The sequence below is a fragment of the Aptenodytes patagonicus genome, chromosome 3, assembly GCF_965638725.1.
Source record: "Aptenodytes patagonicus chromosome 3, bAptPat1.pri.cur, whole genome shotgun sequence".
NCBI lineage: Eukaryota > Metazoa > Chordata > Aves > Sphenisciformes > Spheniscidae > Aptenodytes > Aptenodytes patagonicus.
In genome coordinates, this window is record NC_134951.1 from 61,710,154 (window position 1) to 61,737,840 (window position 27,687).

The following is a 27,687-nucleotide window of genomic DNA, read 5'->3' on the forward strand; positions in this document are numbered from 1 at the left end:
CCTCTCTAACTGTGTTTTCATTTCTTGTAATGTAGTTGTGCTTTATAATGTATTTCAGGAAAAAGCACTCAAGGAAGGCAGTACTCAGCTCACCCTTCCAGCATTAGTCAGCTTCTCCCAGTGAAGGGTCATGAAGATTAAGAGGTTTTTGCAGCAGAACTTCCAAGAAATCATGGAAAAAGTTATTTGAGACTAACTTGACTTTCCAAAACCACTGTCACTGTTTTCCCAAAGATGAGAATGATAAAATGACAGAATGATTAAATCATAGAATCATAGAGTCATAGAATGGTTTGGCTTGGAAGGGACCTCTAAAGGTCATCTAGTCCAAGCCCCCTGCCGTGGGCAGGGACATCTTCAACTCGATCAGGTTGCTCAGAGCCCCGTCCAACCTGACCTGGAATGTTTCCAGGGATGGGGCATCCACCACCTCTCTGGGCAACCTGTGCCAGTGCTTCACCACCCTCAGCGTAAAAAATGTCTTCCTTATATCTAGTCTAAATCTACCCCCCTTTAGAAGTCTGATTCTTTTCTAACAGGAGTGGTATGAGGGGGCAGTTAAGTCCAATTAGATCCCTATCAAGGTCTTTCAACACCAAACTCTTCAATTAAATCAGGTTCATAGTGGTCTTCTACTCCTATGTATGGAAGAATTACCAGACAAAGTATTTCTTTTCTATGGTCGGTAAAAACATATTGGACTTTTCAGTTCAAGTGAAAGTAGTGGGAACCAGCTTCAAAAGAAATGAGGACCTCAAGTACCAGGTTATTAATCTGTGGAGCTCTGTGCCAAAGGATGTCCCTTAGAGGGCTCTAAAATTTGTGTGTCTGTGAAGGCCAAATATGTTAATGGAAAAGAAATCCACTGAGATTCATGTCCCTGAATTAGAAATGGTTGGAGACTGGGAAGTGTAAGGGAAAAAGCAGAGTTTTAAATAAATATTGTGCTAAGTGGCTCTTTCATCTGTGTCTTTCATCTGACCCAGTACAGCTGTCTTGGGTTCACGTATCTTCAGAACGTATGAGAGAAAAAAATCTTTTACAACCTTCAGGCTACATCTGAGACCCCTGTGCAGGAGGGAGACAGAAAGACCTAGGAACATTCTATGCTTGCAAGCATTTCTGATAGTGGATATCCTAGTGCCGGTATAGACATCACCAATGGTAACATCCCGGTGTTCCCAAAGCTCACCTGGCAGGTAATATGTCTTCCCTCGTATCAACATTTAGCAACTTCAGTATAGAATTGGAAAGTATTAAAGGAGCTTGCATGGAGATACGTGTGTCTGTAGTAGATGGCAAATGATGGAGATAAATCTGTTACTTTCTCTCTTGTACAACAACAGGTTGATATGTTGGGGAAAGGAACCAAATGTCTTGACTTAAATGTTGCAACAAAGTGCAGTCGAACAGATGAACTGAAAGCTACGTTGGACAATGCAGACACGGTTAATATTGAACCGCAATATTGAAACCGTTAAAGCTTTTTTGATAGATCTTGTATCTAATTTACAAAACAAGGTAACACCTTTTCCTTTATCTAACCTATGTGATAGGAGTAAGGAGCCTTAGAAGAAAATACATGCAACTTTCAATAAATGCAATAAATTCAACTTTCTTTGAAGTGGGTGAAACTCTCGTACTTAACATATTCTCTCTACAGACTTCCTTCATGAGTTTTTGGGATGCTTTAGGCAGAGTCACACATTTCCTCTTATTCAAGCACCGGTGGAAAATGGAATTAAAAGTATTGCTTACTGTTAAGAGGTAAGGTCTAGTGAGTGTAATATTGTTCTCTAATAATATAATTGTATAATTTAGCTTAGGGTTATTATTATGTTGTTTTGCATTGTTCTAGTACCTTTTGACCCATAGAGCCAGAACCCCGCTGTGCGAAACTGCAGACTAAACTGAAGTCCCTGTCTATAACTTACAATGCAAGTAACATCTTCTCACTGTTGTATGCTGTAGCAACACTGACATTTCACACTTTGTAGTTTTAAATTGCAAGATTGCCCTAAACATTAAGTGTACATAGAATAAGAGATGAAAATCAAAAGAACTTACTAAAGGCTAAGGAAAGAACTCTGAAATAATATTGAGCATATTCTATTTTCATTTTCAGTATTTCATTCAAAAACTGGAACCCACAGTATGCCAAGAATTGAACATTTAGCATAGAGCATTTAGCAAAGAACTCAAGGACTTCTGAATGGAAGGAAATAAATTGTAAAGTCTGGTCTGAACACATGACAGTGTGGTTTTCCAACCTTTTAATGAACCAAAAGAAACACAGCGTATCCTTGGCCTTTCCATCCATGGCGTATTACTAGAAAGTTTTAACCTGCCCATTGCTGGGGGATCTAACTTTTTATCACAATTAGAATGTCGTGCTCACTGAGGCCTGCCATTTTCCTTACGAAATGCATGTATGCATGTGCCGCAGTTTATCCTACTAAACAATCATTCAGCCTGAAGGACCAACAATTTCCACTGGTATTTCACAGTTCTTAAGACTGTTTGCACCTACATGAATTATTCAGTACAGTTTTTCCTCATTATTTTCCATGGAAATTTAATAAGAGTTTAGGATACTCAGCATCATGCAGAATCCTGCCTTAACCTCTATCTGCAAAATGCATGTGGTTACTCCCTACGAGCACAGAGAGATCCGCTGAGGTCTGGCACTAGATTGAGTGGTGTCGCTTTTGTGTTGGAGGCATTACACATTACCAGTCAGTGTAATGCCATAAACATAGTAAATGTATTTGATGCCTTTTACCGTTGTATTGTGGAAATGCTGTAATCTGAAGTGTACAGTAACGCATAAGTATTTCAAAAATTGCGTAATTTGGCTTTTGTTTTATTCTATCTGACCTCTTAAAAAAACAAACAAAACCCAACTGTCTTTAATTCCAGCATGATGGGAGAGACAATGACCTTTCTCAGGCAACAACTAAGCTGCTACAACTTGATCAAGACCTTTCAAGACAGAAAACAAAGTCTGAATTATGTCAATCTCTTTAGACAGAAACATGGAACAAAACCTCTCACAAGGCAAATTCAATGAGGAATCTCAGCAAATCAGCAGTATATGTGGAACAATATGAAAATGGGTCCTACTGTACTGTAGGTAGAAAATGTATCAATTACTTTACAATTAAATGACATAATTTCAATGGGATATTAATTTTATAATCAGATTTACCTTTAAAATGCTGATTTCCTAACTGTATGTTACAGGAAAATATTAACTTCTAAATGACTGATTTCTTTTCCTGTGTAACATGCCATGAGATGAACATGTTACTATGGATCTCATAAAGATTACAGGTTTGTTTCCCCAAAGATAATCGTGGATCTCTTGAACGTAGAACTAGTTTTGTTGATTGCCAGTACTTGTTAGGTAAAACACTGCTTGGATTTTCTTTACAGAAGAATGCATTTCTGGTGTGGAAAAATAAGTAATACATATGAATGTAAAGAATAAATCAAATACAGCATCTAAAAATTTAGTAAAATTTTCTATTGTTCAGTAATTTGAACAGCATAAGCCCCTGTAAGATTTTTAATTATGCTTCTACATAAACAGTGTTGTTAATATAGTTATAGCCCTGTAAGTAAATTGGGTGCTCGGTTTTCATTATGCTTCATAGGAACTGCTTAGGCTGCTTTAAAAACCTCTGCCTATATTTACAGAAAAGGACATGTTCTAATTATACTTAGTTTCACATGTTGAGAGAAATTTCTCAGCTGTTTCATGCATTTGTGGCTGGAGCTGGGTTTGGGTTTTTTCATTTAGAAGTTGATGGCATTTCTGAGCTCAAATCTTGTCACGGTAGGATGTCTCTTTATTTGAAACGATAAGAGTACAGGAATTCATTCTTCTGACAGCCTCTGTTCTGCTTCTGTAAGTGGTAAATTCCAGCCTAAGGAGATGTCAAATCACAATGAAGAGAGGCTTGCCTAGAAAAAATAATCATAATACATGTTTTACAATAATTCAAATTCAAAACCACCGGTGTGTGTATATTAAAGCAAAACATTATTAGATGTATACAAATTAAGGCTGCCTTGGCCTTAGTTTTCTAATTTGTTAGAAGAGCAAAGTTGAGAAATAAGTAAATTTGACACTTTGCTATGTTCTACAATATTTTAAGGAAAATAACCTATTTTCTACCTATAAATGTTCTTTTTCTTTAACCTTACTGCGTAATCATTTTCTTTTGGATTTGTTTTGCTTCAGCTAAAGTATTACCTGTTTGTATAGCTTCACAAACAAATGTCCAATACTTCCGTCGTCTGCCTTTACTCTCTTGCTTTGTTATTTTTAATATTACAGGCCTCGAGAAGCGACACGTCCTCAGTGTATCCTGGAAGGCATTCAGTAGTATCATATACACAAATTAGATACGGCATCTGACTGGCAAATATATGGATAATCAGCCATGGTGAATGCAGCATTGCTAAAACAAGTATTCTGGATCCTTCCACAAGTGAAGTTAACATGGACTGGTAACAAAGCGTGGAAATTACGTTGGCGTGAGCAAAACCTAGACTAATCTGCACTGCACTGTGAACTACGTATTGTCACCCCAGCTTCCGGTGAATAGTAGGATACAGACCTACGTACTGGAAAAAAATTAATTTTTACCTAAACTGCTAAATATACATGACGGCACAGGTGCTGTCAGTATCCCTTTGAATGTACTCCCATGCTTCTGCCGTAGGAGGCACTACTTGAAACCCACAGGTACTCAAGTAAGCCCAACACTTGTTCACTTCAGGCACCCGACTGCTTCACCATGCCGCTGTTACACCAGGTATGCCTGTTTGCTCAGGCGGGGACCTTGCTGCCGCCGCCGCCCTGGGGCTCCCTGCTTCCCCTGGCAAGAAACCCCAGGTGCCTTCCCTCTGCGGGGGACAGCCACGGCCTGAGGCGCAGCGCAGGGAGGATGGCGAAGGACAACCATGCAGCTGAGGAAGCCGGGTGCTGGCCGGGGCCAGCGTCAGAGCTGAGGGGTCGGCCCAGGCAGGGGCCAGAGGCACCACCGGGCTGTGGGAGAGGGTGGCCGACACAAGGTTTGTCCTTGGGACACTGGGGTCTTCTGTGGGGAGGTAACTTCTCCTACCTTTGCTACTTTTGACCCTTAAGCCGGAAGCTTTGCTTGTACTCTTGCCTCTGAGTCCAATATTTCAGATTAGACTTTCATATTAAAAGAAGCAGGAGACCGTACAGCCGGTGGTCGGGCAGGGGAAGGGCACTGAAGAGGAGCTCCCCTTTCTCACACCTCCCCGGCAGGCATGGCGCGCTTACTTGCCACCGCAACAGATGCGCCCTTACCCAAGGGGGCTTGCAGGCACCACAAGGACGGCTCTCAGCCCGCCCCCGGGAGGCCGCGGGGAGAGGCCTGCCCCCCCGAGGGCGAAAGGGCAGCCGGTCGGGCGGGTCTCTGCCCCCGAAGGGCTCTTCTTCGCGGTCATCCCCGCCGGACGGGAGTCGTTACCGCGGGGGTCCCACCGCCCGTCCCTCACCAGGGCCGGCCCCGCCGCGGAGGCGAGGGGGCCGGGGCGGCCCCAGGTGAGCGGCGCCGGCGCTGCCCGCGCCTGGCCGGCAGGTGGCGCCGCCCGCCCCGCCTGGCTCCCGCGGCGCGGGGGAGGGGAGCGGCAAGCGGCAGCCCGGCAGCGGCAGCCTGGCGCCGGCTGTCAGCGCCGCAAGAGCCGCGGGTCCGCGCGGGGCGGCGGCGGCGGCTCTGGCGGACGGCAGAGCCCCCCGCGCCATGGAGCCGCAGGCACAGGGTGAGTCTCGTCGGGACAGAGTCCTCCGGGGCGGCGCGGGGGTCCCGTCCCGTCCCGTCCCGTCCGCCGCCGGGGGCTGCCGCTCCCCCCGGGAAGGGCCGAGCCCGCCCGGGGATAGCGGTGGAGGCGCCCCGCGGCGGGGAGAGCCTGAGGGCGAGCCGCGGTCCGGCGCACCGCCCGCCTCTCCGGCCAGGGGGCCGGTGAGAGGAGCGCGGTTTGAGGTGCCCGTGAGAGGCTCCCCGGCACCCCGCTGGCGGTCGCGGCCCCGGGCTCCGCCGAGGAGCGCGGCGTGGCCCGGCCGGCCCGCGGAGCGTCAGGGCGACCTCGCCGTGCGCCCGGCCCTCCATCCCGACCCGGGCTCCTTTCGGCTTTCCCTGTTTCACTACGTGGTTGGGATGGCGACGTCCCTTTTCTCCTTCTGCTGGTTTTAAACGTTTCACGGTCCAGTAGCTGGATTACAACTTTGCGTTAATCTCGGTAAGGGTGGGGGGTTCTCCTAGGCTGTTTGAAGTAGTTCTGTGTGCAGTGCCCCGCCTGGCTGCCCGGCAGACGCGTGGCCGGCCGGCCGCCTCGGGAAACCGTCCGGTCAGGCTCTGCCTCCGGCGGGAAGGCAGGGCGGTGCGAGCCCGCCCCGACATCGCGGCCCCCTTCTGGGGAGGCCGCCGGCGGGCGAGAGGCGCCTCCAGCAGCACGGGCCCCACGGCTGGGCTGCCGGCAGAGCTCTCCACCGAGGCCGGCTTAAAATTGGATGTGCTAAAGGATTTCTGCAGTTTTGCGGGCACGGCTTTCGTTAATTTAAAGTGAACATCTTCTCTTGCAACAGTTATGATTAAGTTAGCTGTTCATCTCTCTCTCTGGGTAAGGTTAATTGGCCTCCAAAGAACAGAAGAAACTTTTCGTGCAAGGTTCGGATGATGTTTGGGTCAACCCAAGGTATTTAGCATACACAGATCTTGCTCAGCTTTATGGTCTTGCTTGTATTTTCTGGAGAACCTTATGACTTCGCCACACATGTCCGTAAGTCGACAGTACTAAGCAGGTGGTACAAATATTTCCATGAAAGCAGAATGTCTAGAAACCATTTTTTGTCATCTATAAAATAGGGAGATGAAGTAAGGGGGAGACATACGCTCATTGAAATTAACTGACAAAATAGCCTTCCAGAATAGTTAAAAACTGTCTTAAACAAACGCGCATGAAAGAGGCAAATGTTGATTGCAAATACGGTTGTACGTAAAGGGATACAGTGGGAAATTTGAGTTCATGATGCTTGTGAAGGAGAAAGCCTTCCCAGCAAAAGTGTGGTGTCTGTGCTATCCTGATGGATACATGGCTGGAGCTGATGGGCAAAATAAATAGAACTGTGGCTCAGTTCCTGGGGGTTTTAAAGGTCAGTATTAAGATTATAGCATAAGACTGTTATTTATACTAATTTTCCGAATACATCTGTACAAACGCCACAGTGGGAGCTCCTGTTCTTTAGACAGGAACTGCATACGGTAATGGATTTGATCATTTCTTGTTTTGTAGAACTGATGGAAAACAGTATCTGATTCTAATTAGCCAGATAGTGGTATATGTGCATGTGAATTTTTTACCTTCCCTGACTAGTAAGATGGGTAAATATGTTCTTAGTACGTGGTAAAAATTCAAGCCAATAAATGTGTTTTGCTAATGTACGTTTTGGTCAGCAACTCTGTTACTGCCACAGGTCTTCAATAAATTCTTCTGGATGAATATCTATTGGCTAGTGAGACAATATAAAAGCATTTCGTATTGCTTAATTTTATCTAGTTAGGGATTCTTAGCCCTTCACTTTTCTGCATGCAATGCAGGAGCTCAGGAGCTTTTTTTTTTTTTTTTTTGGTAATCTTAAACTTAGTTGACAGAAAGACAAATATGGGACTTTTCAAGGCTATACTCAATTCTTAAGTCAGTTTTTTCTTCTATTTCTCACCTGTGTCTTTTATTTCTACAGTTTCTCAGAACAGTCTCCCATTGCTTAAAAAATATCTTTGATACACTAGCAGTACAAGCTAAGATTTTTGGGGTAGGTATTTGCATGCCAGCAAACCTTTGTTCCAAAATGTCCCTCTTTCCTTCTAGAATTAATTCAGTGCATGCTACTGCAGTTATGGAGCCTTGCTGGCAAAAAGAATTTAGCCTGTATGTGTCTGATGCAGTTGAATTCAACTCGGTATATCTAAGCACTGGCCAGAAAATTTTTCAATCCCACTATGCAATTTGCGGAACATAGTTATAGGAGGTTACTAATAAAACAGTAGCAGTTTGCTTGGGAAAAAAGCCCACTTCAAGTATCTGCTTAAGCAGCAGGAGAAACGTGTATACATTTTAATGAGTTTATGGATTGCTTCTAAGGAACCTTTAGATGCCCACAGAGAAATGAATCCTGAATGGTTTGTTCCAGTGTGCTCTGCAGGGGGGTTACATTCCAATTGAAAAGACAAAGTAAAAGCTATAAATTTGAAAGCACTGTCGAATTTCTCATATTTAACGCTTTAAAGATTTTCTTCAAAAGGACTTTTCTATATAATTGTGGTGTTTGTGCCATTTTGTATTGTCCTGAAGGGAGGCTATGCCTGAGTAGATCAATTTCATGTTCAAGAAATACACACATGCAAGTACAAAATGTAGATTTCTTCAGAGCACAAAAATAATTTTTGTCAGCATTTTTACACAGCAGCATGAATCAACTTATAATCTTAATGCAGCTGTTGACAAAAAAAAAGTATTATTACGTGTAACTGTACCAAGGTACTGCATAGAGGTCACAGCTGACATCAGGAGTTTCTGTGTGGTTCAAGGCACAACGTAACATCTGTCCATGCCCCAAAGACTGAAAATTAGATGCTCTGATGCTGATCTTAAAGCAGTGGAGAGATTTTATGGACTGAAACAGAATTACTATTATACTTCAGTATACTGAATATGTCTTGCAGCATTCATGCTAACTAGACGAGACAGTCTACCAGACAGAGAATAATAGTAATTAATGTTAAAATATTTTCTAAAGAAATAACCGTATGTTCAATGTAAACAAATTTATACGTGTAATAAAAATCATAAATTGTACTTTACATAAATTGTGCCTTTAAGCCTCTGAGTGCTTTTGTCTTTGATCACTTTTTCCTCTTAATGGTCCCGGAGCTAGCTGATCCCAGGAACACGCCAGCTATACTTACACTAGGTGCTAAAAATTCCATAAGAGCATCTTTTTTTTCCTTCCTATGTCTGTCAGTCATTTTTAAAGTGAAAAGTTTGGAAGTCTGAAGAACAATGTTTCTCTCTGGAAGGAAAATCAGAACTGTGTATTTGCCTCTCATGATACTCATTCTACTCCAGGTCCAGATTAACTGACTATCCTGCCTAGTCCTGCATTCTAGTTTAAAACTGTGAACGTCCTCTAATAATGACAATGCCATGGATGTCTTCATCTGTCTCTCATCTGAGAATCCCATGTGACTTTTAACACTGGAGCTTTGCTCTTAACACATCTCTCTCCTTTAGCAATACTTCTCCCTCCTTCTTTCTCCGTCGTGTCTAGTCTTGATTCTTATGCTGATAAAGCTTTGGTGCTTTCTGCTCTTTGCCCTTTTACCTACCCAGGTAGCTCAGCCAGCTTCTTGCACTTCTAGCCTCTGAAAGGGTTTTTGAGGCATCTCCCTGTCCTAGCAATTCCTCTTACAGATGTTCTGCATCCTCTGCTAGTTGTGCATTGTAGCCATAATAGCTTGCTGTGGCTATGCATACGCCTGTAAAGTACTGTGGTGAGAGCGGTAGTTAGTTCAGATGTCAGATGGCTCCTCCTCCAGGCCTGTGCGGCACTGCACTGCTTTCCTCTGCTGCGTGCAACTGACATGCTTCATCTGTGATCCTCAGGTCAGTTGCATCTGGCGTGAGGTTACAGAGCAGAGAGGCAGCACCTGGGCATGTGCCATTTAGTTGGAGCTTATGATCAGAAGAAAATCATTAGAAGTCGCAGCATGAGCCCAGTGGTCCTCTCCCGGCCACAGTGCCACCTGTCATCTCACCGTCGGGTGGTCTGAGGTCTCCCATGGTGGGAGGCAGTGGTGAGGACGTCTTGTGTTACCTGTGATATGGTGTACAAGACTCTCCAAAACAGGGCATTGGGAGCTTGGTCAGCATTCTCTCTCCCTCTTTCTCCTCACTAGCTACTCATGTGATTACCAATACAGACATGAATCTGGACAGGGAGTCGGTCTCACAGTGGCAAGGTGGGGATAAGGCACATACGGAGACGTTACTTCACTGCAGCAGCAGTGCTGTGGCTGTCACACCGAAGCAGAGTCTTCCTGGAGAGGGCAGCATCTTCTCTAGCCTCATGTTTGGTGGTTTTACCAAGGAGCACTGACTGGTTTGTTTTGTGTTCACCTTTCCCCTAAGGGCAGAGTAAAACTAGTGGCTTGGGGCTGATTTAGTGTAATTGTTCTATGAGAAGAAAATCCCTCTGCTCGAGTAAGTCCATCAGCACACAGGTTGGTCAGTGTTGATACATGTGAGAAAATGGGAAGGATGAGGGAAGGGGAACTTCAGTTTTCTTGCCTAGCAGCAGCTGCTAGTTCCTTGCACTGTGAAAAGTGCATTTACGTTCCCCACCTATCTTTGCAAGGAAAGTGCCTGGCCATACATGCTTCTGAGGCTTCAAGATTCACTCTTGTTAACCAGGGGTTTGTGCAGTCTCCTTACTGCCGTCTGGAGCTCACCATTGCCCCGCTGTGGAAAGCAGGAGAGAGGACTTCACACAGGGTCAGGAGTATATTGGGATAATTGAACCGGCCAGTGATAACCTGCATATTTGACTGCATGATGGAAGTCTCAGCTGCCATGTTAATAAGATCACATGAAGATGAGGTCAAGTGAAAATGGCAGGGTTGTAATTTATAATAGGACTCTTAAGTATTTAACAAGAGTGCCCAGAGCTCGAGATAATTGCTCTTTCATCCTTTTTATACTAAAAGGAGGGAAAACATATGCATGGAATGAGTTATTTGGTATATCGGATTTTAAGCAAATAAATGTCTGAAATCAAATGCAGTGCCTCTGTTTTACCCTTTTGAAGCTGTACTGCTTTCAGCTTTATGACACTTGCCACAGGACGAAATTCAGTTTGCTGAGGCTGAGAAAATTCGAGTGGTTTCATGCTACACATGAGAACTGAGAATAGAATACGGTGGGATTTGGGAAAGATATATAAAAGAGAGACCTCCTCTAAAATCTAGGGCCAGTCTTATGAGGCATTGTAATTTTGCCAGTTTTACAACCATGAAGATATAAAATGCAGAACACACAAAACCAAACACATCAAACCCTAAAACATATTTGTAAATTCTTGCCCTATTATTTCTCCTGTATCTTGTTTTCACAGGACTGCTGGTATGAGTCCTACTGTGAGGCAGCAGAAGTGTAGTCTGAGTCTGCTCTCAGTCAGTGTTCTCAGGTGCATTCAGTGGAAAGATGAGTCTGCTGATGCTGTTCTGATGTGCCTCACTGACTTGTGCAATACAGTACAGAAATGCATGGGACTTTTGAGGTGCTTTGCTTAGGCCACGTGCTGCTTGAAGGTCAAGGATGTGGCACAAGCTTGGCAGAAGATTGCAGAGGGGTTGAAGTATTTTATTTGTATCTCATAGAAATGCACAGTGGCAACGCCAAATTTTGGAAATGTAGTCTGCTGTAGTCATATTGCTGCTCTCTAAACTGGGCATTTTGGCTGCTGCATTCTCTAAACCCGTCGTGTATGAGAAATGCTGAGAGGGGACTGACAAATCTGGATTCTAATATCAGATGTCACACTGACCTCCAAAACCTTGGGCGTATTAGCTGATTTGTTTGATTCTCTAGGATAGAGGTAATGCTGCTTAGCCATCTTTGAGATCCATGGATCAAAATCATGTAATAGCTAACTAGGCTGTCATCATTACACTTCTGCATCCGTGGCATGGTTGAGTGTCACAGGTGGGTAACTGTAAAAGACACAGTCATTTAGCAAGTGTTTGTATTGCACTTCAGCACTAAATCTCCTTTTCTTTCTCTTGTGCTGCCTCTCATTCCCTCTCTCTTCCACTTTGTAAAAAGAAGTAGAATGTCAGCAGTGAGGATCTTTCTGCAAATGTTCGTTTCTGAAAGTGTAAAACAAATTCAAGAACGCGACATACGTGAAGTGATACTGCCTCAAGTACCATCTTATCATGATGATAAAGGTCTTATACCGAGTCTTCCATTTTCCCTCTCTTGCTTGGCACATTTTACCTTTTCTGTGCTTGTAGGACTTAAACTCTGGATAATAAAAAGGGCTTCTAAAAGGCTGTTCTTGTTAATTACTTCTGTGCAAGGTTTCTTGAACTTTTTGATTCTTTTTCATTTATTCCAGTAAAAAGGCACTGTGTTTATATTAATGGCATGGGGTTAATGGCATGGTAAAGTGAAGGATCCACTATTGGATCCCCAAGCAGACAAGAAAGATCCCACTGCAAATAGTCACATAAAATACTAGGAGTTTCGGTGTTCTCTCCACACTGTCTGTCAAGAAGTTTTCTTATGTAAGGCTGGTTGCTGAAAGCCATCTCATTGTCATAGCTGAAAGCCAGGGCTTTTACAACAACCAAGTAAGAATAATACAACAGTAAAATTTATAAAGACAGTTTTACAGAAATAAGGAAAAGTCATGGTTACATGTGTGTATCCTGTGGCCAGATACAATAGCTTCTCTCATTTAGTCTGTTGTTCAGCTAATGGACTTTCAGACTCTTAGGAACTGTGTAGTCAGGGATCCAGTTCTTGGGCAATTTTTACATCTTTGTGTTTCTAGTCACTGAAGGAGAATCCAGGGAGCTCGGAGAAGCAGGTAGTGCATATAAAGATCAGAAGGAGGTCTAGTGCGTTTTGTCACTTCCAGAAAAGGGAAGGTAACACTATGCCTTGAGCAGTCAGTTCCTTCTGAAGCAAAGAGGGCTGTCAGGAAAAATGCTTTCTTCTGGGTTTTTTTGTTGGTCTTCTGGAGTTTGGTTTTTATAAAGTTGTCCTGCCATCACCATTAATTTACCTTAGCATGCAGTTATCCTTGCTGTCCACCAAGAACCTAGTCAGTAAAGTGTTTTAAAGTAGTGAAAGTACTTAAAATGTGTAATGGAAAGCAGTCACTTTTCAGCTTTGCTGTTCTAAAGGCAAAATTAGACTTTTAATGTTTTTGTAAGATAATAGAATTTAAAGTACTTTTAACAACAACAGAGTCCTCAAAACGCCAACTCAAGCTTCAACATTTAGTATAACATGGGAACCAGGGCTCTAGTGGTGCTTTTGGCAAAGAGAGATACAAAATTACACTCTGAAAACATTTTTGATATTCATGCAAGCATGAAGTGTCTATAGATATGGTGTTGGTTTTCCCAGTAAAAAGTGTTTGCACAAAATGTTTTTGTAACAGGCAATGCAGTTTATTTTCATGTGCTTTCTCGCTGAAAGGGCTACTTTTGTTTGCTGGTCAGTGAAGTTGTTACTTGCTTTCCCAGGCCCCAAGGGACCAGATCCTGCCCAAACTATTTATTCCTCTCTTGAGAACCATTCTTTCTGTTTTTTCTTTCCATTTGTACAGTCTGATTTCTGTCTGGGTTTTGCTTTAACTTGTGAAACACCCTTCCTTTTTAGCCATCCAAATACGTAAGGTTGTCTCTCTTTAGTACCTGTGCCACACTTTAAAGTTGTATTTAATAATTGCCTAATAATTAAAGTTACCCACTTATAAATTTTAAGTAAAGTATGGAAAGCATGATTAAAAAGTATGTATGGTATGGATTTAAAAGGCTGTGTGATTTATTCTGTAAATATTTATAAATGGTGGCTGAAGGGAGCTGATGCTTTCCATGTTTGCTTCTTCAGTAAAGAGTTAGGTTTTTCTGTGTTCACCTGTTTGTTCAGGTGTTCTCTTTTCACCAGTTTCCTCACCAGGAAATTGCCTTGCCACCTGGTTGGAACTAAGGTGGTGCAGGTTTGTGGTTACAAAAAGGTTGCTCATAACCATCTTAAAGTTTTAAAATACTTTTCCAGAGTTTCCTTGGAATAATTGTTTTCATTGTGCTTTAGGTGGATTTAGTAATAACTTGTCGTGCTGACGTTGGCTCAGACATTTTACGTGCTTATCTAATTCCTCTTTCTATGTTTCACACTTTAATTAAAATGTTCTTAACTCCACTGAGTAGATCACAGATAGGTCACTCTAGGAAATGCTGACAGATTTTTAGAGAATGATGCAGAGCAAATGTGTTTAGTTAGAATATCTTCTGAAGGCCTCAAATGCTTTGTTCTTTCTCTGCTGGGCTGGTGTATGCTAAATTTTAATTAAAAAGTGATCAGAGATAGTTGTATTTAAACACAACCAGATTTTCCTTAGCGACAAGTAAAACGTATGTACATTACAGAGTTAGAGGGGCAATTATGCCAGGAACAGAAGATTATCTTCTGCTCAAAGTATTTTAATAGGCAGATGGCAGCTATTAACTTATTATTGTGGGAGGAAGGAATCAAAGTCATAATCAGGGAGAATGATGTTTGCCATGTAATTAAACTGTCTAACCAGTGCTGTACACTGTTATGTGCATATGAGAATACTGAAGAACCAATGAAGCCATGTTGTCTTGCAAGAGTAAATCCTTCAGTTGTGTTGTGGGTCAGGTGGTGCAGAAGCTTTGATAGCAAAGAAAAGGTGATGGTGAAGAAGGAACGATTACTTGAATAGCCTGACTGATTAAAAAAAAAAAAGGCTGCTGAATAATGTCATTCATATAAACTGAATCACAATGTGGTTTTGAAGATTTAAATAAGATCTTTGCAGAGTTAAATAACAGATATTGTCAGGAAACTGGAAGTCAAATACTACAGGTAGAGGAAAAAATATGTCTCCCCTTGTGGTTTTAAATTGCTTCAAAAAATAGAGGAGCATAGATAATGGGCAATATAGATAAAGTCTGCATTAAGCCCAAGGAATAAAGAAGAGTATGTAACAATAATAGTTTGTACCCATTCGAGAGCAGCTCAAAGATGGGAACTAGATTTAGACCTAGATCCAGAATTAGAAGGCAGATCAGTTGTGTCCAGGTCTGCACAGAAATATGGAGCATGAACACGTCCTGAAAGGGGAGCAGCAGTATTCTGGTCATAGTTACGTGCTGCACGTGGGAATCAAGGACAGGGGAAGGGTAAGAGAGAATAAGATTTTAGCAATTAAGTTGAATAGGGATGACGATGTGAATGGAAGTTATTAGCAGAGATGCAAGCATTGGAATACTAGTTTATTTCAGAAAAGTATGTTGTATTATGTCCATCCTGCAACAACATCCTCAGAAAAATCTTCTTACGTAAGGTAGTAGAAGAGCGAAGAGAAGACAAGGACTGTCTTGTGCCCTCTTTCTAGACCTTCTTAAGGTACTGAAGTTACAATAGGCATGGTAACAGGCTGGGTGATCTGTATGGAGCAGGGTAGAGGCTTGAGTGATGTTCTTACCACTAAGTGTGATCTAATGCAACCTTGAGCGGGTAGCAACTCGTGCCGCGTGCCTAAACCCCTTCCTTCTGTTACCAGTTGGCCTGCCATTACCTCTATCCAGAACAGCTGTCAGAGACCCTCTGTGGTTCAGGGCTTATCTTCCCTGTTGATCTTCAAGGAAGAAAAAACACACTCTGTCTGTGACGGCTGCCATTTTGGCTGGTATCTGAGGGTAAATCAGGGACCTCAAAGACTGAGACAGTACAGTGTGTCTGGAAGTGCCAGTCTCTGCCTCCTGGTTTGGTAATAGCCGACCCTCCTGCGATACGGTCACTTGTGTAACTCAGAGGCATGCCTCCTGTCTTCAAACCCTACCCAACAGAAGGAAAGGCCGAGAAACTTGTTTCTATGGGAACTTCATGGATATCCAGGGCCCTAAACCCCAGATGTCTCCACCCACAGCCTCACTAAGCAAACACATTTCTTTGTAATGGCATGCTACAAAACACTGAGTGGGCAAAGCCACAAAATTAATGATGCCAAAAACTCTGAAGGCCTTAACATGGAGCTTAACATTAAGAGCAGAATAATAAATACCTCATTTCACAGTTCAGGGCACTGGCAAAAAAACCTGGAGGAAAAACAAATGAAACTTTGAGTTGAACAAGCCCGGCTAGATTGTGCTATTCTGATTGAGAAGTATTTTGTGTGGCCTGTGTCCAGAGAATTAGTGTCACGCTAACTCCAAATTCCAGGTTTATCAGCGCAACCCACCGCAGCAATGGCCGCCTAGCTGCAAGGCAGTGCATTTGCAAGAAGCAAGGTGGCACAAATTAGAGCTGCTTTTCAATATATTTGGAGTATGTGTATTAGCAAATAAAAAATTGTTTTCTCTTAAACAAAGGGCCTGTGCAAGGGAATACATGGCCTTTGTCTCTGGTAAAATGGATTGTTTTCAAATAATATTCATATAAATGAGCTTTATTTTTATTGGTTTTAAATGGGAATGCAATTGTGTTGCAGGTAGATGCATCCAAGAGTAGGTCAAGTTTGTTTAGGGAAGCCTGGAGGAGGCCTACACTGTCAGATAACCCGCCTTAGGAAGGCAAAAGTGCACTGGTGCAAAGTAGCTAGTCTTAATTACAAGGGGGTTAAGGGGTATTGCAAACTGAAGCAGATGGTGCTTAAAAGCTGGGGGGGGAGAGGACACAAGACATGCCTGCTCTGAGGAGCATGTTGATTCACTGCCTGTTCTTGGTGGCCGTGAGCTCTTACATGGTCTAACATAAACATTTAAGAAAAACTCCGGGGACAGGAACTGTGCCTTTCTCCCAACTTAATGAGTGAATTATTGTTGTTAATTTATAATTATGATGCTGCCTAGAAAGCTTAGTCACAGATCATGAACCTTTTGTGCCAAGCAGTATGTAAAAAGACAGTCCTGGTCCTTAAAAACGGTAATCTTTACTCTCCCAATGTGAGAGATTGAACAGATGCAGGGGAGGATAATTTGTCCCTTCTCTCTCAGCGTTCCTAAATGTGTATTTTAGTATATGTAACAATGCCGAGACATTTAATCTGATTTAAAGCAATGGGAAAGCAATGGGAATAATGAATTTGGGCCTGAAGAGAATAAAGAATCTGTCGTGTGCCCAGTTATAACTGTTTCCTGTGTATTTTCCCTAGTAAGTTTACAGGATCAAAAGTGACACATCTGCCTTACATGTTGAGATAGTTGGATGGGAATGTAAGGAAAGCAAAGCAACCTGCCGGTTGCAGCAAGATTTTGCTCATTTTGAAATTAGACTTATAAACATCTTGTTACTTATGTGTTTTGTGATCTAAAGGATACAAATTATAGCTACTTGAAGAATTTATTTTTTAATTAAAAAATACAATTTTATCACTTCTTCCAGCACTGATACTTTGTTGGAAGTTAAGTAGGAGGAGGCTTGTGAGTTTAACTATACTGCAGTTAGATTGCTATCTAGTGATATTCTTTTGCACCTGGCTTTAGAAAAGTACAATAAACTAATCCTTTCTTAGGAGAGAAAGATTATTAAATCCTGCCATTAAGTTTCTGTGATTTTGATTCAGTGAAGCAGATGTGTGAGCTTAATTATACAATTGATGGGATCACAGTCACTTCTACCAGCTGAGGATGGGACCCAAGGTGCCTGTCTATTCTGAGATTAGAAAAATGTACCTTCATGTATTTTCAGTGTGAAAGGGTGGGTTTAAGAAATTTGACTGACAACTTCCACCTCTGACTGCCAGCATTTCCATGTCATAGCTGTTATCTTCCCCTACACTGCTTTTTCTCTAGTCTGATTATGTATGCTTTATTCCTTCATTTGTTTTATGCAGTCTGTTACAGTTTCTAGAGTACCTTATTTGTAGAGAACAAGTCTCTTTTGTGACTCAGTGTCATCCACTTTCTCATTCCCTATTATTCCATCGTGACTTCATCTTTTTTCTTTTTTTTTCTGTTCTGCCTAAAGAAAGAAAAAGAGATGATAATCCTTCCACTTGTGGCATCTTTTTCTTACCCTTGACCTCACAGAAGGTTGTGCAGAATGATCAATAGACAGCACAGTAAGTGGTACAATACTGTCATTACTTTCAGTATTGACATAATAGAAAGAAGCATCTGCTGTCTTTAAACTGTTACAAAGCAATTGTTGTGAAATGTATTTCCATAGCTACAGCTTAGAAAGCAATGTTGCCCTTGTCTTCCCCAGGCAGGCAGGATTATTACTTTATACAAAGAGAGCTAGCTATTGGGTACAATTCATGAGATCATGCCTACCGAGCATTTCTGGATGTTTCAGATAATTATTTTGTTAGGAAGCTGAGCTCTCAGGTTGAAGCTTGGTACCTACTTTTAGTAAGTGATATATATTTTTTTTTACCATGATTGTTATTCTCACTTTTATCCATTGCACTTCTGTCTTTGGGATGATTATCGAACTCCTTACCAACATGTATGGCTTCTTGGTGCAGTGGTCAAGCTGTGGAGTCCATTTTCTGCCAGTTATTTGTGTGTATATTGTCTTTCTTCAGTGGCATAGATTGGCAGCTGTGTCAATGACTTCTAGGGGAAAAATAACATAGAGAGATCCTCAATGTATGATTAATTTCTTTTTATTTTACTAAAACAGAGAAAAGAATTAGCACACTACGACTGGCTGTTTATCCAGGAGCTTCAAAGAAAAGTGTTCCTTTGTTTGGAAACCTGCCAATCTATCTCATAGCTATGGATAGATTCATTAATGCCTGGTTTTGCAGGGGTTAAGAGATGGAATGGAAAGCCTTGGTAAGGTCTGTAATGAGCTGCTCCAGGACGACTGGGGACACTTACTCTGAGATGGTAGACTACGTCCTAGAGCTCTTGAACATCCAAAAGCTGTACTCCTTCCCTCTCCGTGACACCACCCCTGACCCAAAGCCCAGTGGAGAGACGAAACGCGAAGACACTTGCCCATCCATATCTCTCTTCCAAGAGAGCCTACTCAGAAGAAAAGGAAGATTGAGCCCCCATGGTCACAGGAAGTAGAATCTACAATTTTGTTTAATATTTACACTTTTGATCTACGTGACCTGTATGTCTAGAGTTCTTCCCTCTCTGAACCAAGGTGAACCCTGCCTCTAATTTTATTTTCCAGTCATAGCTTCAAAATCAACCTGCCTTCTATTCTGAGTTCTAAGTCCTCTAGGAGGAAGGCAGGCTGTACAGTAATTTCTAGGCTCAAGCAGTTCAGACTTGTCCACAGTTAGAACCAAACACAGAAGGGAAGATCTTCCTTCAAGCAGTTTGTTTTCTAGGTGGATCCTCCCATAATAACTTCGGAGTGGAAAAAATGGTACTGGAAATCTTTGCAATTTTTAATAGTTTTTCTGATCAATTTAGTCATTTACTATACATGGTTCTAGTCTCCCTTTCCCCCCCTTAGTCTCTATATCTGGCATTAAGACTACATTATAAAGAAGATCAAAGACGCTAATGTAATGTCTGGGCAGTTCCTTTGCTCTACTTACCATTTCATCCCTTTGAAGACTTAATTGCAGTTTAAATTTGTAAACAAGTGTTTTCCAATTTTAAATAAGAAACAGTTCTTCTGCATGCCTTGCTATGCTGTTAGCTACAATATAACAGCATGGCAAAAGAAGCTGTAACATGTCATTTTGTTTACTAGATGGGTTATACAATTAGAAGATGTTTTCTTACTATTTGATATGAATATTAGATAACAAGGTAGGTATGCAATTTTTAACTGGTTGAGAAACAAAAAATTAGAGCAGTAAAAGGGCTTCCATTCTTAACTGTTTTGTTAGAATAAAGGATCATCTATATACTTCCCTGAAATGAATGTCAGAGAATGTACACGAGCAAAAATTTGGTGTTCTTGCCTTTAATTTTGCTGTCATTATGGTTAATTTAACAAACATCACTGCCAAAAGTGTGGTGGGTTTATTTTGGGTTTGGTTTTTTTTTAACAAGGTCAACATACAAAAATTAGCCTGATACATAATACTCTAGAACATGAGCCTGAGATGAATATGGAGAAAATACATAAAAAGCACTAATTAAAACACCTTTGTCCAGTTAATCTTCAGATACCTGAATGAGTCTAAAAATCTGTCTTGGATTTTATCATTGTATTCTTTGGTTAATTTAAATTTGTGGAATAGTTACAGATCCTGTAGTTTCCGAGTGGCTTATTTAATTGTCATCCCTACAATTCTAGTAGCAAACAGATGCACAGGTACAGATCAATGCTGAAACAGTTTCTTGCATTAAAACAGATTTAACAGCAGACTGTAAAACTCGTTACTAGTCTCAACCACAACTGCCATGAACTTTGGCAGAAAACTCAAAAATGCTTGTGAAGTGTTTCAGCATGCTGTAACTCCTTGTATGGTGGTTGTCTTATCTTGTCGTATGAATCTTTCAGAAGATCCCATTAAATGTGTTCCCCCAGCTATCCACCCCCTACTTTTTCTGTATAAATATCCTAATACTAAGGGTTGTTCACTCAGTTGTTTTGAGTTAGACCCTTCTGTATGACTTGCAGTTCCTAATTACTGATAATCCCACACTTTTCATATTTCCTGCATATTTTATCTAATTATATGTGACAGTAAGTACTAAAACTTTCTTTAAAGTAAAAGCCAAACAGCTCTTTGCATGGATTTATACCTACTGTATGCTTTCCCATACTTTATGGGGGCTTTTTTTTTTCTTTTGAAGTAACATATGTCCAGACAATCACTAGTCTGCCTGTTTGTGGAGGATAAATGAGTTACACATGAGTATATTCTTAGTGTAATTTGTTGTAGGAATATAAGATTGTATGAGACCACAGGGACCTTCAGGTCTTGTCCCCAGCAATCTTAGGCCACAAGAAGAGGGGCTGCCTGGAAGAGGTAATGCGGGAGGTGGGTTGGGTCTTGCCTCTGTCTCTGGGCAGAGTCCTGTGATGGCACATCCCAGAGCTAAGTCTTGACTGAGCTTCTGAATTGAGCTTGATTGCAACTGGAAGAGGTGGAGAGAAAGGAATAGGCAATGAGGACTCCTCAGCTGACCATGGAGTATGAGGGGTGAGAAGGTCATGGAATAGTTTCTAAGATGGCTTCTGCTCCATTGATGCCTCTTGTGTGATTTTTCTGTGGAAGAGAATTGCTGAGAACCAGGCACAGCGACTGAAATTAAATTCAGGAGAACCAGGATTGACTTAATCTGGACAAGATGGAGGAGGAGAAGAAAATAGAATCATAGAATCATTAAGGTTGGAAAAGACCTCTAAGATCATCGAGTCCAACCGTCGACCTAACACCACCATGTCCACTAAACCATGTCCCTAAGCGCCTCATCTACACGTCTTTTAAATACTTCCAGGGATGGGGACTCAACCACTTCCCTGGGCAGCCTCTTCCAATGTTTAACCACTCTTTCAGTAAAGACATTTTTCCTTATGTCCAATCTAAACCTCCCCTGGCGCAACTTGAGGCCATTTCCTCTCGTCCTATCGCTATTTACTTGGGAGAAGAGACCGACACCCACCTCGCTACAACCTCCTTTCAGGTAGTTGTAGAGAGCGATGAGGTCTCCCCTCAGCCTCCTTTTCTCCAGGCTAAACAACCCCAGTTCCCTCAGCCGCTCCTCATAAGACTTGTGCTCTAGACCCCTCACCAGCCATTTTCATTTTCATCTTGAAAATAGATGCTAGTAAGTGGTGGTGTGTGGGCTCCATCCTCATGTCCTATCTGTTAGTGGCCTGCTTGAATGAAACTTGGAAAACCTCTACTTCAGACGAATACATGGAGGTCAATGCCTAAAATATTGTGCTTTTAGTAAAGGACATAAGAGATACAGGACATCACCAATGCAATGGGTTCTTGTGATGTTGGGTAATCTATTGGATGAAACTCCTAATTCGTTCTGGGAAGCTTGCAACACACATGCTACAAAGTGAAGCAGAAGCTATTCACCCAACCAGCAACTAAATTGCTATTCTAAATGGGTGTAAAACTAATTCCTGATTCCACCACCAATATTCCTGATATTGGTATAATTCTTAAATCATAGCAGCTGTGCAGCTGAACAATTTTAATAACCATCACAATTCCAGTTTTTCCAGTTTTGACCACAGCTAGAACCAAGGCATGATCTTCAGTGTTTCTGGGAAGAGTGGGGAAGGGGAGCAGGGAATGCAGCTTGAATGTGACTCCTCCATGAAGAAGCACATACATACTAGTCAGGAAAAGGAGGAGTATTGGGAACCTCAGACCGACCTTTTTTTTTTTTTCCCCTCCCCTTTTTTTTTCTTTCTTCTGCTACCAAATATCCATCAAGATTTTAGGTTAATCTTGAAAGCATCTCAGCTACTTGGACAACTCCCTTCCCAAAGTGACCAAACCTTCCATGGCTCATAACAAATACCTATGCATCTTTAGGCAAAAATACTGTCTCTCCCAGACCAACTAGCTGTGCGTTGTCGGGATACATAGCTGGGCAGGAGAGGAAAATGCCTGCCCAGGGTTTTGAGACCATATGAGAGCAGTACTTATAGGTGGGCTTATATGACATTCCTTGAAGTGCACTGGAGGGTGCTAGGCTGCTCCTTGGAAACGTGCCCTTAAAGGATGGCTACGTCATCGTCAGGGACTGACAGTACTCCCCTCGGTCTGGAGACTCTAGTTGTAAATGTGTGAGATGACAGTATCTATAGAGAGAAAGCACTAACTGCAAGAAATGTTCTGCTGTCTTTGCAGTGTAGCACAGTGCAGAGATAGCTGCAAGCTCTGAGCAACTGGTATACATGCGATCCAAAGCAGAGGTCCTAGCTCAAGGCTCCAGAGCAGTATGTTATGTTATCAGTGTGCCTGAGCTGATAAGCGGTGTAACTTGGCATGGCTAACTAGCAGAGAACAAGTTTGTAGTGATGCAACTGTAGTCTGAGTTTGAGCTGGTGGATGCTGGCCTATATTGTGCTCCATTTCAAATATAATGATGTCCTAATTGTAACCCCTCTGCTTATTGTTGCTGCTTTAGCAATGCCATTGACTACGTAGAACTTGACTTTCATTTAGCAGGATTAAAGCATCATTATGTATTGGTCTGGGGAGTATCGTATGTCTTGCAGTTTTAGAATTACTCTGAGTCTCAGTGCAGTGAAGTCAGTTAAATTTAATAATCAGGGGTAGGAACCCTAGCAGAGTGGGTTCTTTTAGTGTCTTTACTTTTGTGAGCATGCAGGTAAAACTGCTTTAGCTCCCTGAACATAAAACCAGTTGGTAATTTGGCAGTAATGATTCTGACCAGGCATATATTTGTCACTTATATGGAAAACTAATTTAGCCATTGGGAAACGTTTCACTTTGAAATTTTATGCTCCCTATATTTTGTCAGAAGGAGTCTTAACTGAGAGTTAGTAAGTAATAAATATTTTCCCTAATCCTGTAAGTTAGGAGAAAGAATGACTTTAATTTTACAGCTTCCCCATACTTTCAGCAAACTATTGGGAAAACAGAGCCTTGAAATATTACATGACCAGATTTGCAACTTCCCAACAAGCTTATTTTAATAAGCAGCTAATGATCATTTGAATACTATTACTTAAGATAGCCTACATTTAAAGGAAAAGTTGGGGTTTGCGTAGAGATCAGCAAATGGAAATCAAGGTGCACTGTAAAAGCTATCATATTCCAAAGCTGCAGGAAAGATTTGCCTTGGACATCTGATCTGTATTTTAGTTTCTGTGAGAAATTACGGATTATTTATATAACTGTAGATACATTATAACTATGTATAGGTATATGGTTATCTATATAGATATATACTATGTAGATACATTTAATTCCAGGTGAATTGGAACCAGTTCAGTTCCTCCTACCCCCAAAGGAAGAAGTGTGAAACTAACAAGAAGAGCTGTGTTACGTGCTCAGCTGCAGCAAGTGTATGTATAAACTGAATGTCTGTACATGCACGCAGATGAATGTCTGCATTGCAAAAGTGCAGATTTCTTTTTTCCTGGGTGAAGTACATAATTGTTGGAGTTGAATGTCCATGGTGAAGTATAAAAATGCAGACTTATCTTAAAATTCTGGCTTTTAGATGCCTAAATCTGACACTCTTCTATATAGTGTACAAAAATACTTAGATTCTAGGACTCAGCTCTAACCATTTATCTGAATCAACTCATTCTTGTGTGTGTTTTCATGAATAGTTAGATTAAGTGTGTTTAACAAAATGTGTAGCTAGATTAAACACACTAAATAGGATCCTACCTTGTTCCTTAATTCTTAAAGAATTACTCATGTGGTTAATTCAAGACGTATCAGCAATCCCACTGAGCTCTTGTATTCTATTATGCTTCTGTACTTGGTGCATCTATAACCCATGTCTGAAAGGTATATTTTCCAGGCTGCCTAGTTGAAAGGACCCTACAGGGAAGGTCGAGAGGAGGCTGTGCTTCCTGCACAGCGTAGAATGTGGGGGCATATTTTGGGGTCAGCAATACTAGTAATAGGAGCTGTTTTACTACCAAAATCATTACCAATTCTTATATATATTGGCGTGAATTTTGCTGCAGGTTCCTGTTCTCCTTGGAGACTGCAAAACTAACAAGTTGTCTTATGAGTAGGAAAATGTCGATAGCCGTATTTCCTGTGGTTTTGTGTCTTGTGGTTGGCTAGCTTCCTTGAATCAAGTTAATACTGTAGTTCCTCCTGAGGCTGTGTCGTGGTTTAATTTCAGTCGGCAACTAAGCACCACGCAGCCGCTCACTCACTCCCCCCCACCCGGTGGGATGGGGGAGAGAATTGGAAGAGCACAAGTGAGAAAAACTCGTGGGTTGAGATAAAAACAGTTTAATAATTGAAATAAAATGATAATAATAATAATATGATAATAATAATAATAATACACAAAGCAAGTGATGCACAGTACAATTGCTCACCACCCGCCGACCGATGCCCAGCCAGTCCCCGAGCAGCGGCCCCCCCCGGCCAGCTTTCCCCAGTTTATGTACTGAGCATGACGTCACATGGTATGGAATGTCCCTTTGGGCAGTTTGGCTGTGCCCCCTCCCAGCTTCTTGTGCACCTCCAGCCTTCTCAGTCGGTAGAGCATGGGAAGCTGAAAAGTCCTTGGCTAGTGTAAGCATTACCTAGCAACAACTAAAACATCGGTGCGTTATCAACTTTGTTCTCATCCTAAATCCAAAACACTGTACCAGCTACTAGAAAAGAAATTAACTCTATCCCTGCCGAAACCAGGACAATATCCATCCCTTATTCTATACCATCTGCGTCATGCTCAAGTCTCATATTTTCCAGTACATTTTCATTAATCACCACCCCCTTTTTTATATATATATATATATACACACACACACACACACACAGAGATATCATTCCCTTCGTCTGTGGGCCATCCCTCTGAAATGTTCGGTGAGTTCATTTAGTCCATGACTTCGGGCTCCATCTGTCATAATAATCTTCCAGGGCAGGAAAAATGGAGATGGTATGTGGTGTTGGATTGTTTCATGTTGAAGTCAGTTCTGGTACCATCATCACTGTGCTTTGCTTGGTTTCACTGAAGTTATTCTTCATTAGTCTGGGTGATTCTTATTGTAATAACATTAGTATGGCATATAATATTATTAGTATTATTAGTATATCTGTGTATTATTAGTATAACTATTATAACTATAATTAGTACTTAACATCACATAATTCAGATCATTGGCTATTCTCACCCAAAATCAAATCCCCTTGAGGTACACATCGGACTTCCCCATCCTCCCGCATTATCCACCAAGTGCACCCAGGTCCTTGAGCAAAAGCAACCCCATGGATGGGTCTGCCTCTGCCCGAGTCAGGAATAACCCAGACTGTCTTCCCCAGCATTTTTTTAATGTGCACTACAGGGACTTTATTCCCATCTACAGTACGTAAAAGTTCTGACTGGGCAGGGCCTGCTCGATTGGCAGATCCCCTCGTGTTGACTAACCAGGTGGCCTTTGCTAAATGCGTATCCCAATGTTTGAACGTCCCGCCACCCATTGCTCTCAGCGTAGTCTTTAACAGTCCATTGTATCGTTCAATTTTCCCAGAGGCTGGTGCATGATAGGGGATGTGATACACCCACTCAATGCCGTGCTCTTTGGCCCAGGTGTCTATGAGGTTGTTTCGGAAATGAGTCCCATTGTCTGACTCAATTCTTTCTGGGGTGCCATGTCGCCATAGGACTTGCTTTTCAAGGCGCAGGATAGTGTTCCGGGCAGTGGCATGGGGCACGGGATATGTTTCCAGCCATCCGGTGGTTGCCTCCACCATTGTAAGCACGTGGCGCTTGTCTTGGCGGGTTTGTGGGAGTGTGATATAATCGATCTGCCAGGCCTCCCCATATTTATATTTCAACCATCGTCCTCCATACCAAAAAGGCTTTAACCGCTTGGCTTGCTTGATTGCAGCGCATGTTTCGCATTCATGGATAACCTGGGCTATAGTGTCCATGGTCAAGTCCACCCCTCGATCACGAGCCCATCTATATGTTGCATCTCTTCCTTGGTGGCCTGAGGTGTCATGGGCCCACCAAGCTATAAATAATTCACCCTTATGTTGCCAGTCCAGATCCACCTGAGCCACTTCAATCTTAGCAGCCTGATCCACCTGCTGGTTATTTTGATGTTCTTCAGTGGCCCGACTCTTGGGTACATGAGCATCTACGTGACGGACTTTTACAACCAGGTTCTCCACCCGGGCAGCAATATCTTGCCACAATGCGGCAGCCCAGATGGGTTTGCCTCTGCGCTGCCAGTTGCTCTGCTTCCATTGCTGCAACCACCCCCACAGGGCATTTGCCACCATCCATGAGTCAGTATAGAGACAGAGCACTGGCCACTTTTCTCGGTCAGCAATGTCTAAAGCGAGCTGGATGGCCTTTACTTCTGCAAATTGGCTTGATTCACCTTCTCCTTCAGCCGTTTCTACAACTTGTCGCATAGGACTCCATACAGCAGCTTTCCACCTCCGATGTTTTCCCAAGAAGTATTAATAGAAGTATCTTAACTGCCCAAGGATGTTCAAAATACTGAAAAATTACTGTAATGAAGGAGGAAACATTATAGAAGAAGGTAGTGACCCTGCCATTCTGTATTTCCTCCGTAAAAAAACTCTCAGAAAAGTTACTGCAATTGCTAGTTGTCTCCACGAAATGGTCTCCGTGGTACAGTAACGGCTTCATTGCGAAGTTTACATACCACACTAACGTCAAGGTCAATGTTCTAAAAACAAACCTCACAAGCGAGACATCACTATTCACTGCAGACCACAGCAAACTGCAAAACCCAACACCAATCTTTAACATGTACAGCAGGAAAAAGAGCGCGATGCAGATTATACAAATCAATATCGAGAACAGAGAAACCAACATTGTGACCCACAACTACTAACAGATATAAGTTCTTTAATACACTCCGGTTAACCTGTTATTATCTCAAACCCTTCGAGCCCCACGTTGGGCGCCAAAAAGGACTGTTGTGGTTTAATTTCAGTCGGCAACTAAGCACCACGCAGCCGCTCGCTCACTCCCCCCCACCCGGTGGGATGGGGGAGAGAATTGGAAGAGCACAAGTGAGAAAAACTCGTGGGTTGAGATAAAAACAGTTTAATAATTGAAATAAAATGATAATAATAATAATATGATAATAATAATAATAATACACAAAGCAAGTGATGCACAGTACAATTGCTCACCACCCGCCGACCGATGCCCAGCCAGTCCCCGAGCAGCGGCCCCCCCCGGCCAGCTTTCCCCAGTTTATGTACTGAGCATGACGTCACATGGTATGGAATGTCCC

At 42.2% G+C, this 27,687-nt stretch overlaps 1 protein-coding gene across 4 annotated transcripts in view; it reads left to right on the forward strand.

Annotated features, from left to right (window-relative positions):
• Nucleotides 1-5,711: 5,711 nt before the first annotated feature.
• TPD52L1 (TPD52 like 1) overlaps nucleotides 5,712-27,687 on the forward strand; it is a 67,236-nt gene continuing 45,260 nt past the window's right edge. For 3 of the 4 annotated variants that reach the window (XM_076333527.1, XM_076333529.1, XM_076333530.1), the window contains exon 1: nucleotides 6,668-6,732. In XM_076333527.1, the coding sequence (XP_076189642.1) occupies nucleotides 6,711-6,732 (22 nt within the window). In that variant the 5' untranslated portion in view covers nucleotides 6,668-6,710. Of the gene's footprint in view, nucleotides 5,800-6,667; nucleotides 6,733-27,687 lie in introns of those variants that run through there. The other variant, XM_076333528.1, reaches the window with a different exon arrangement.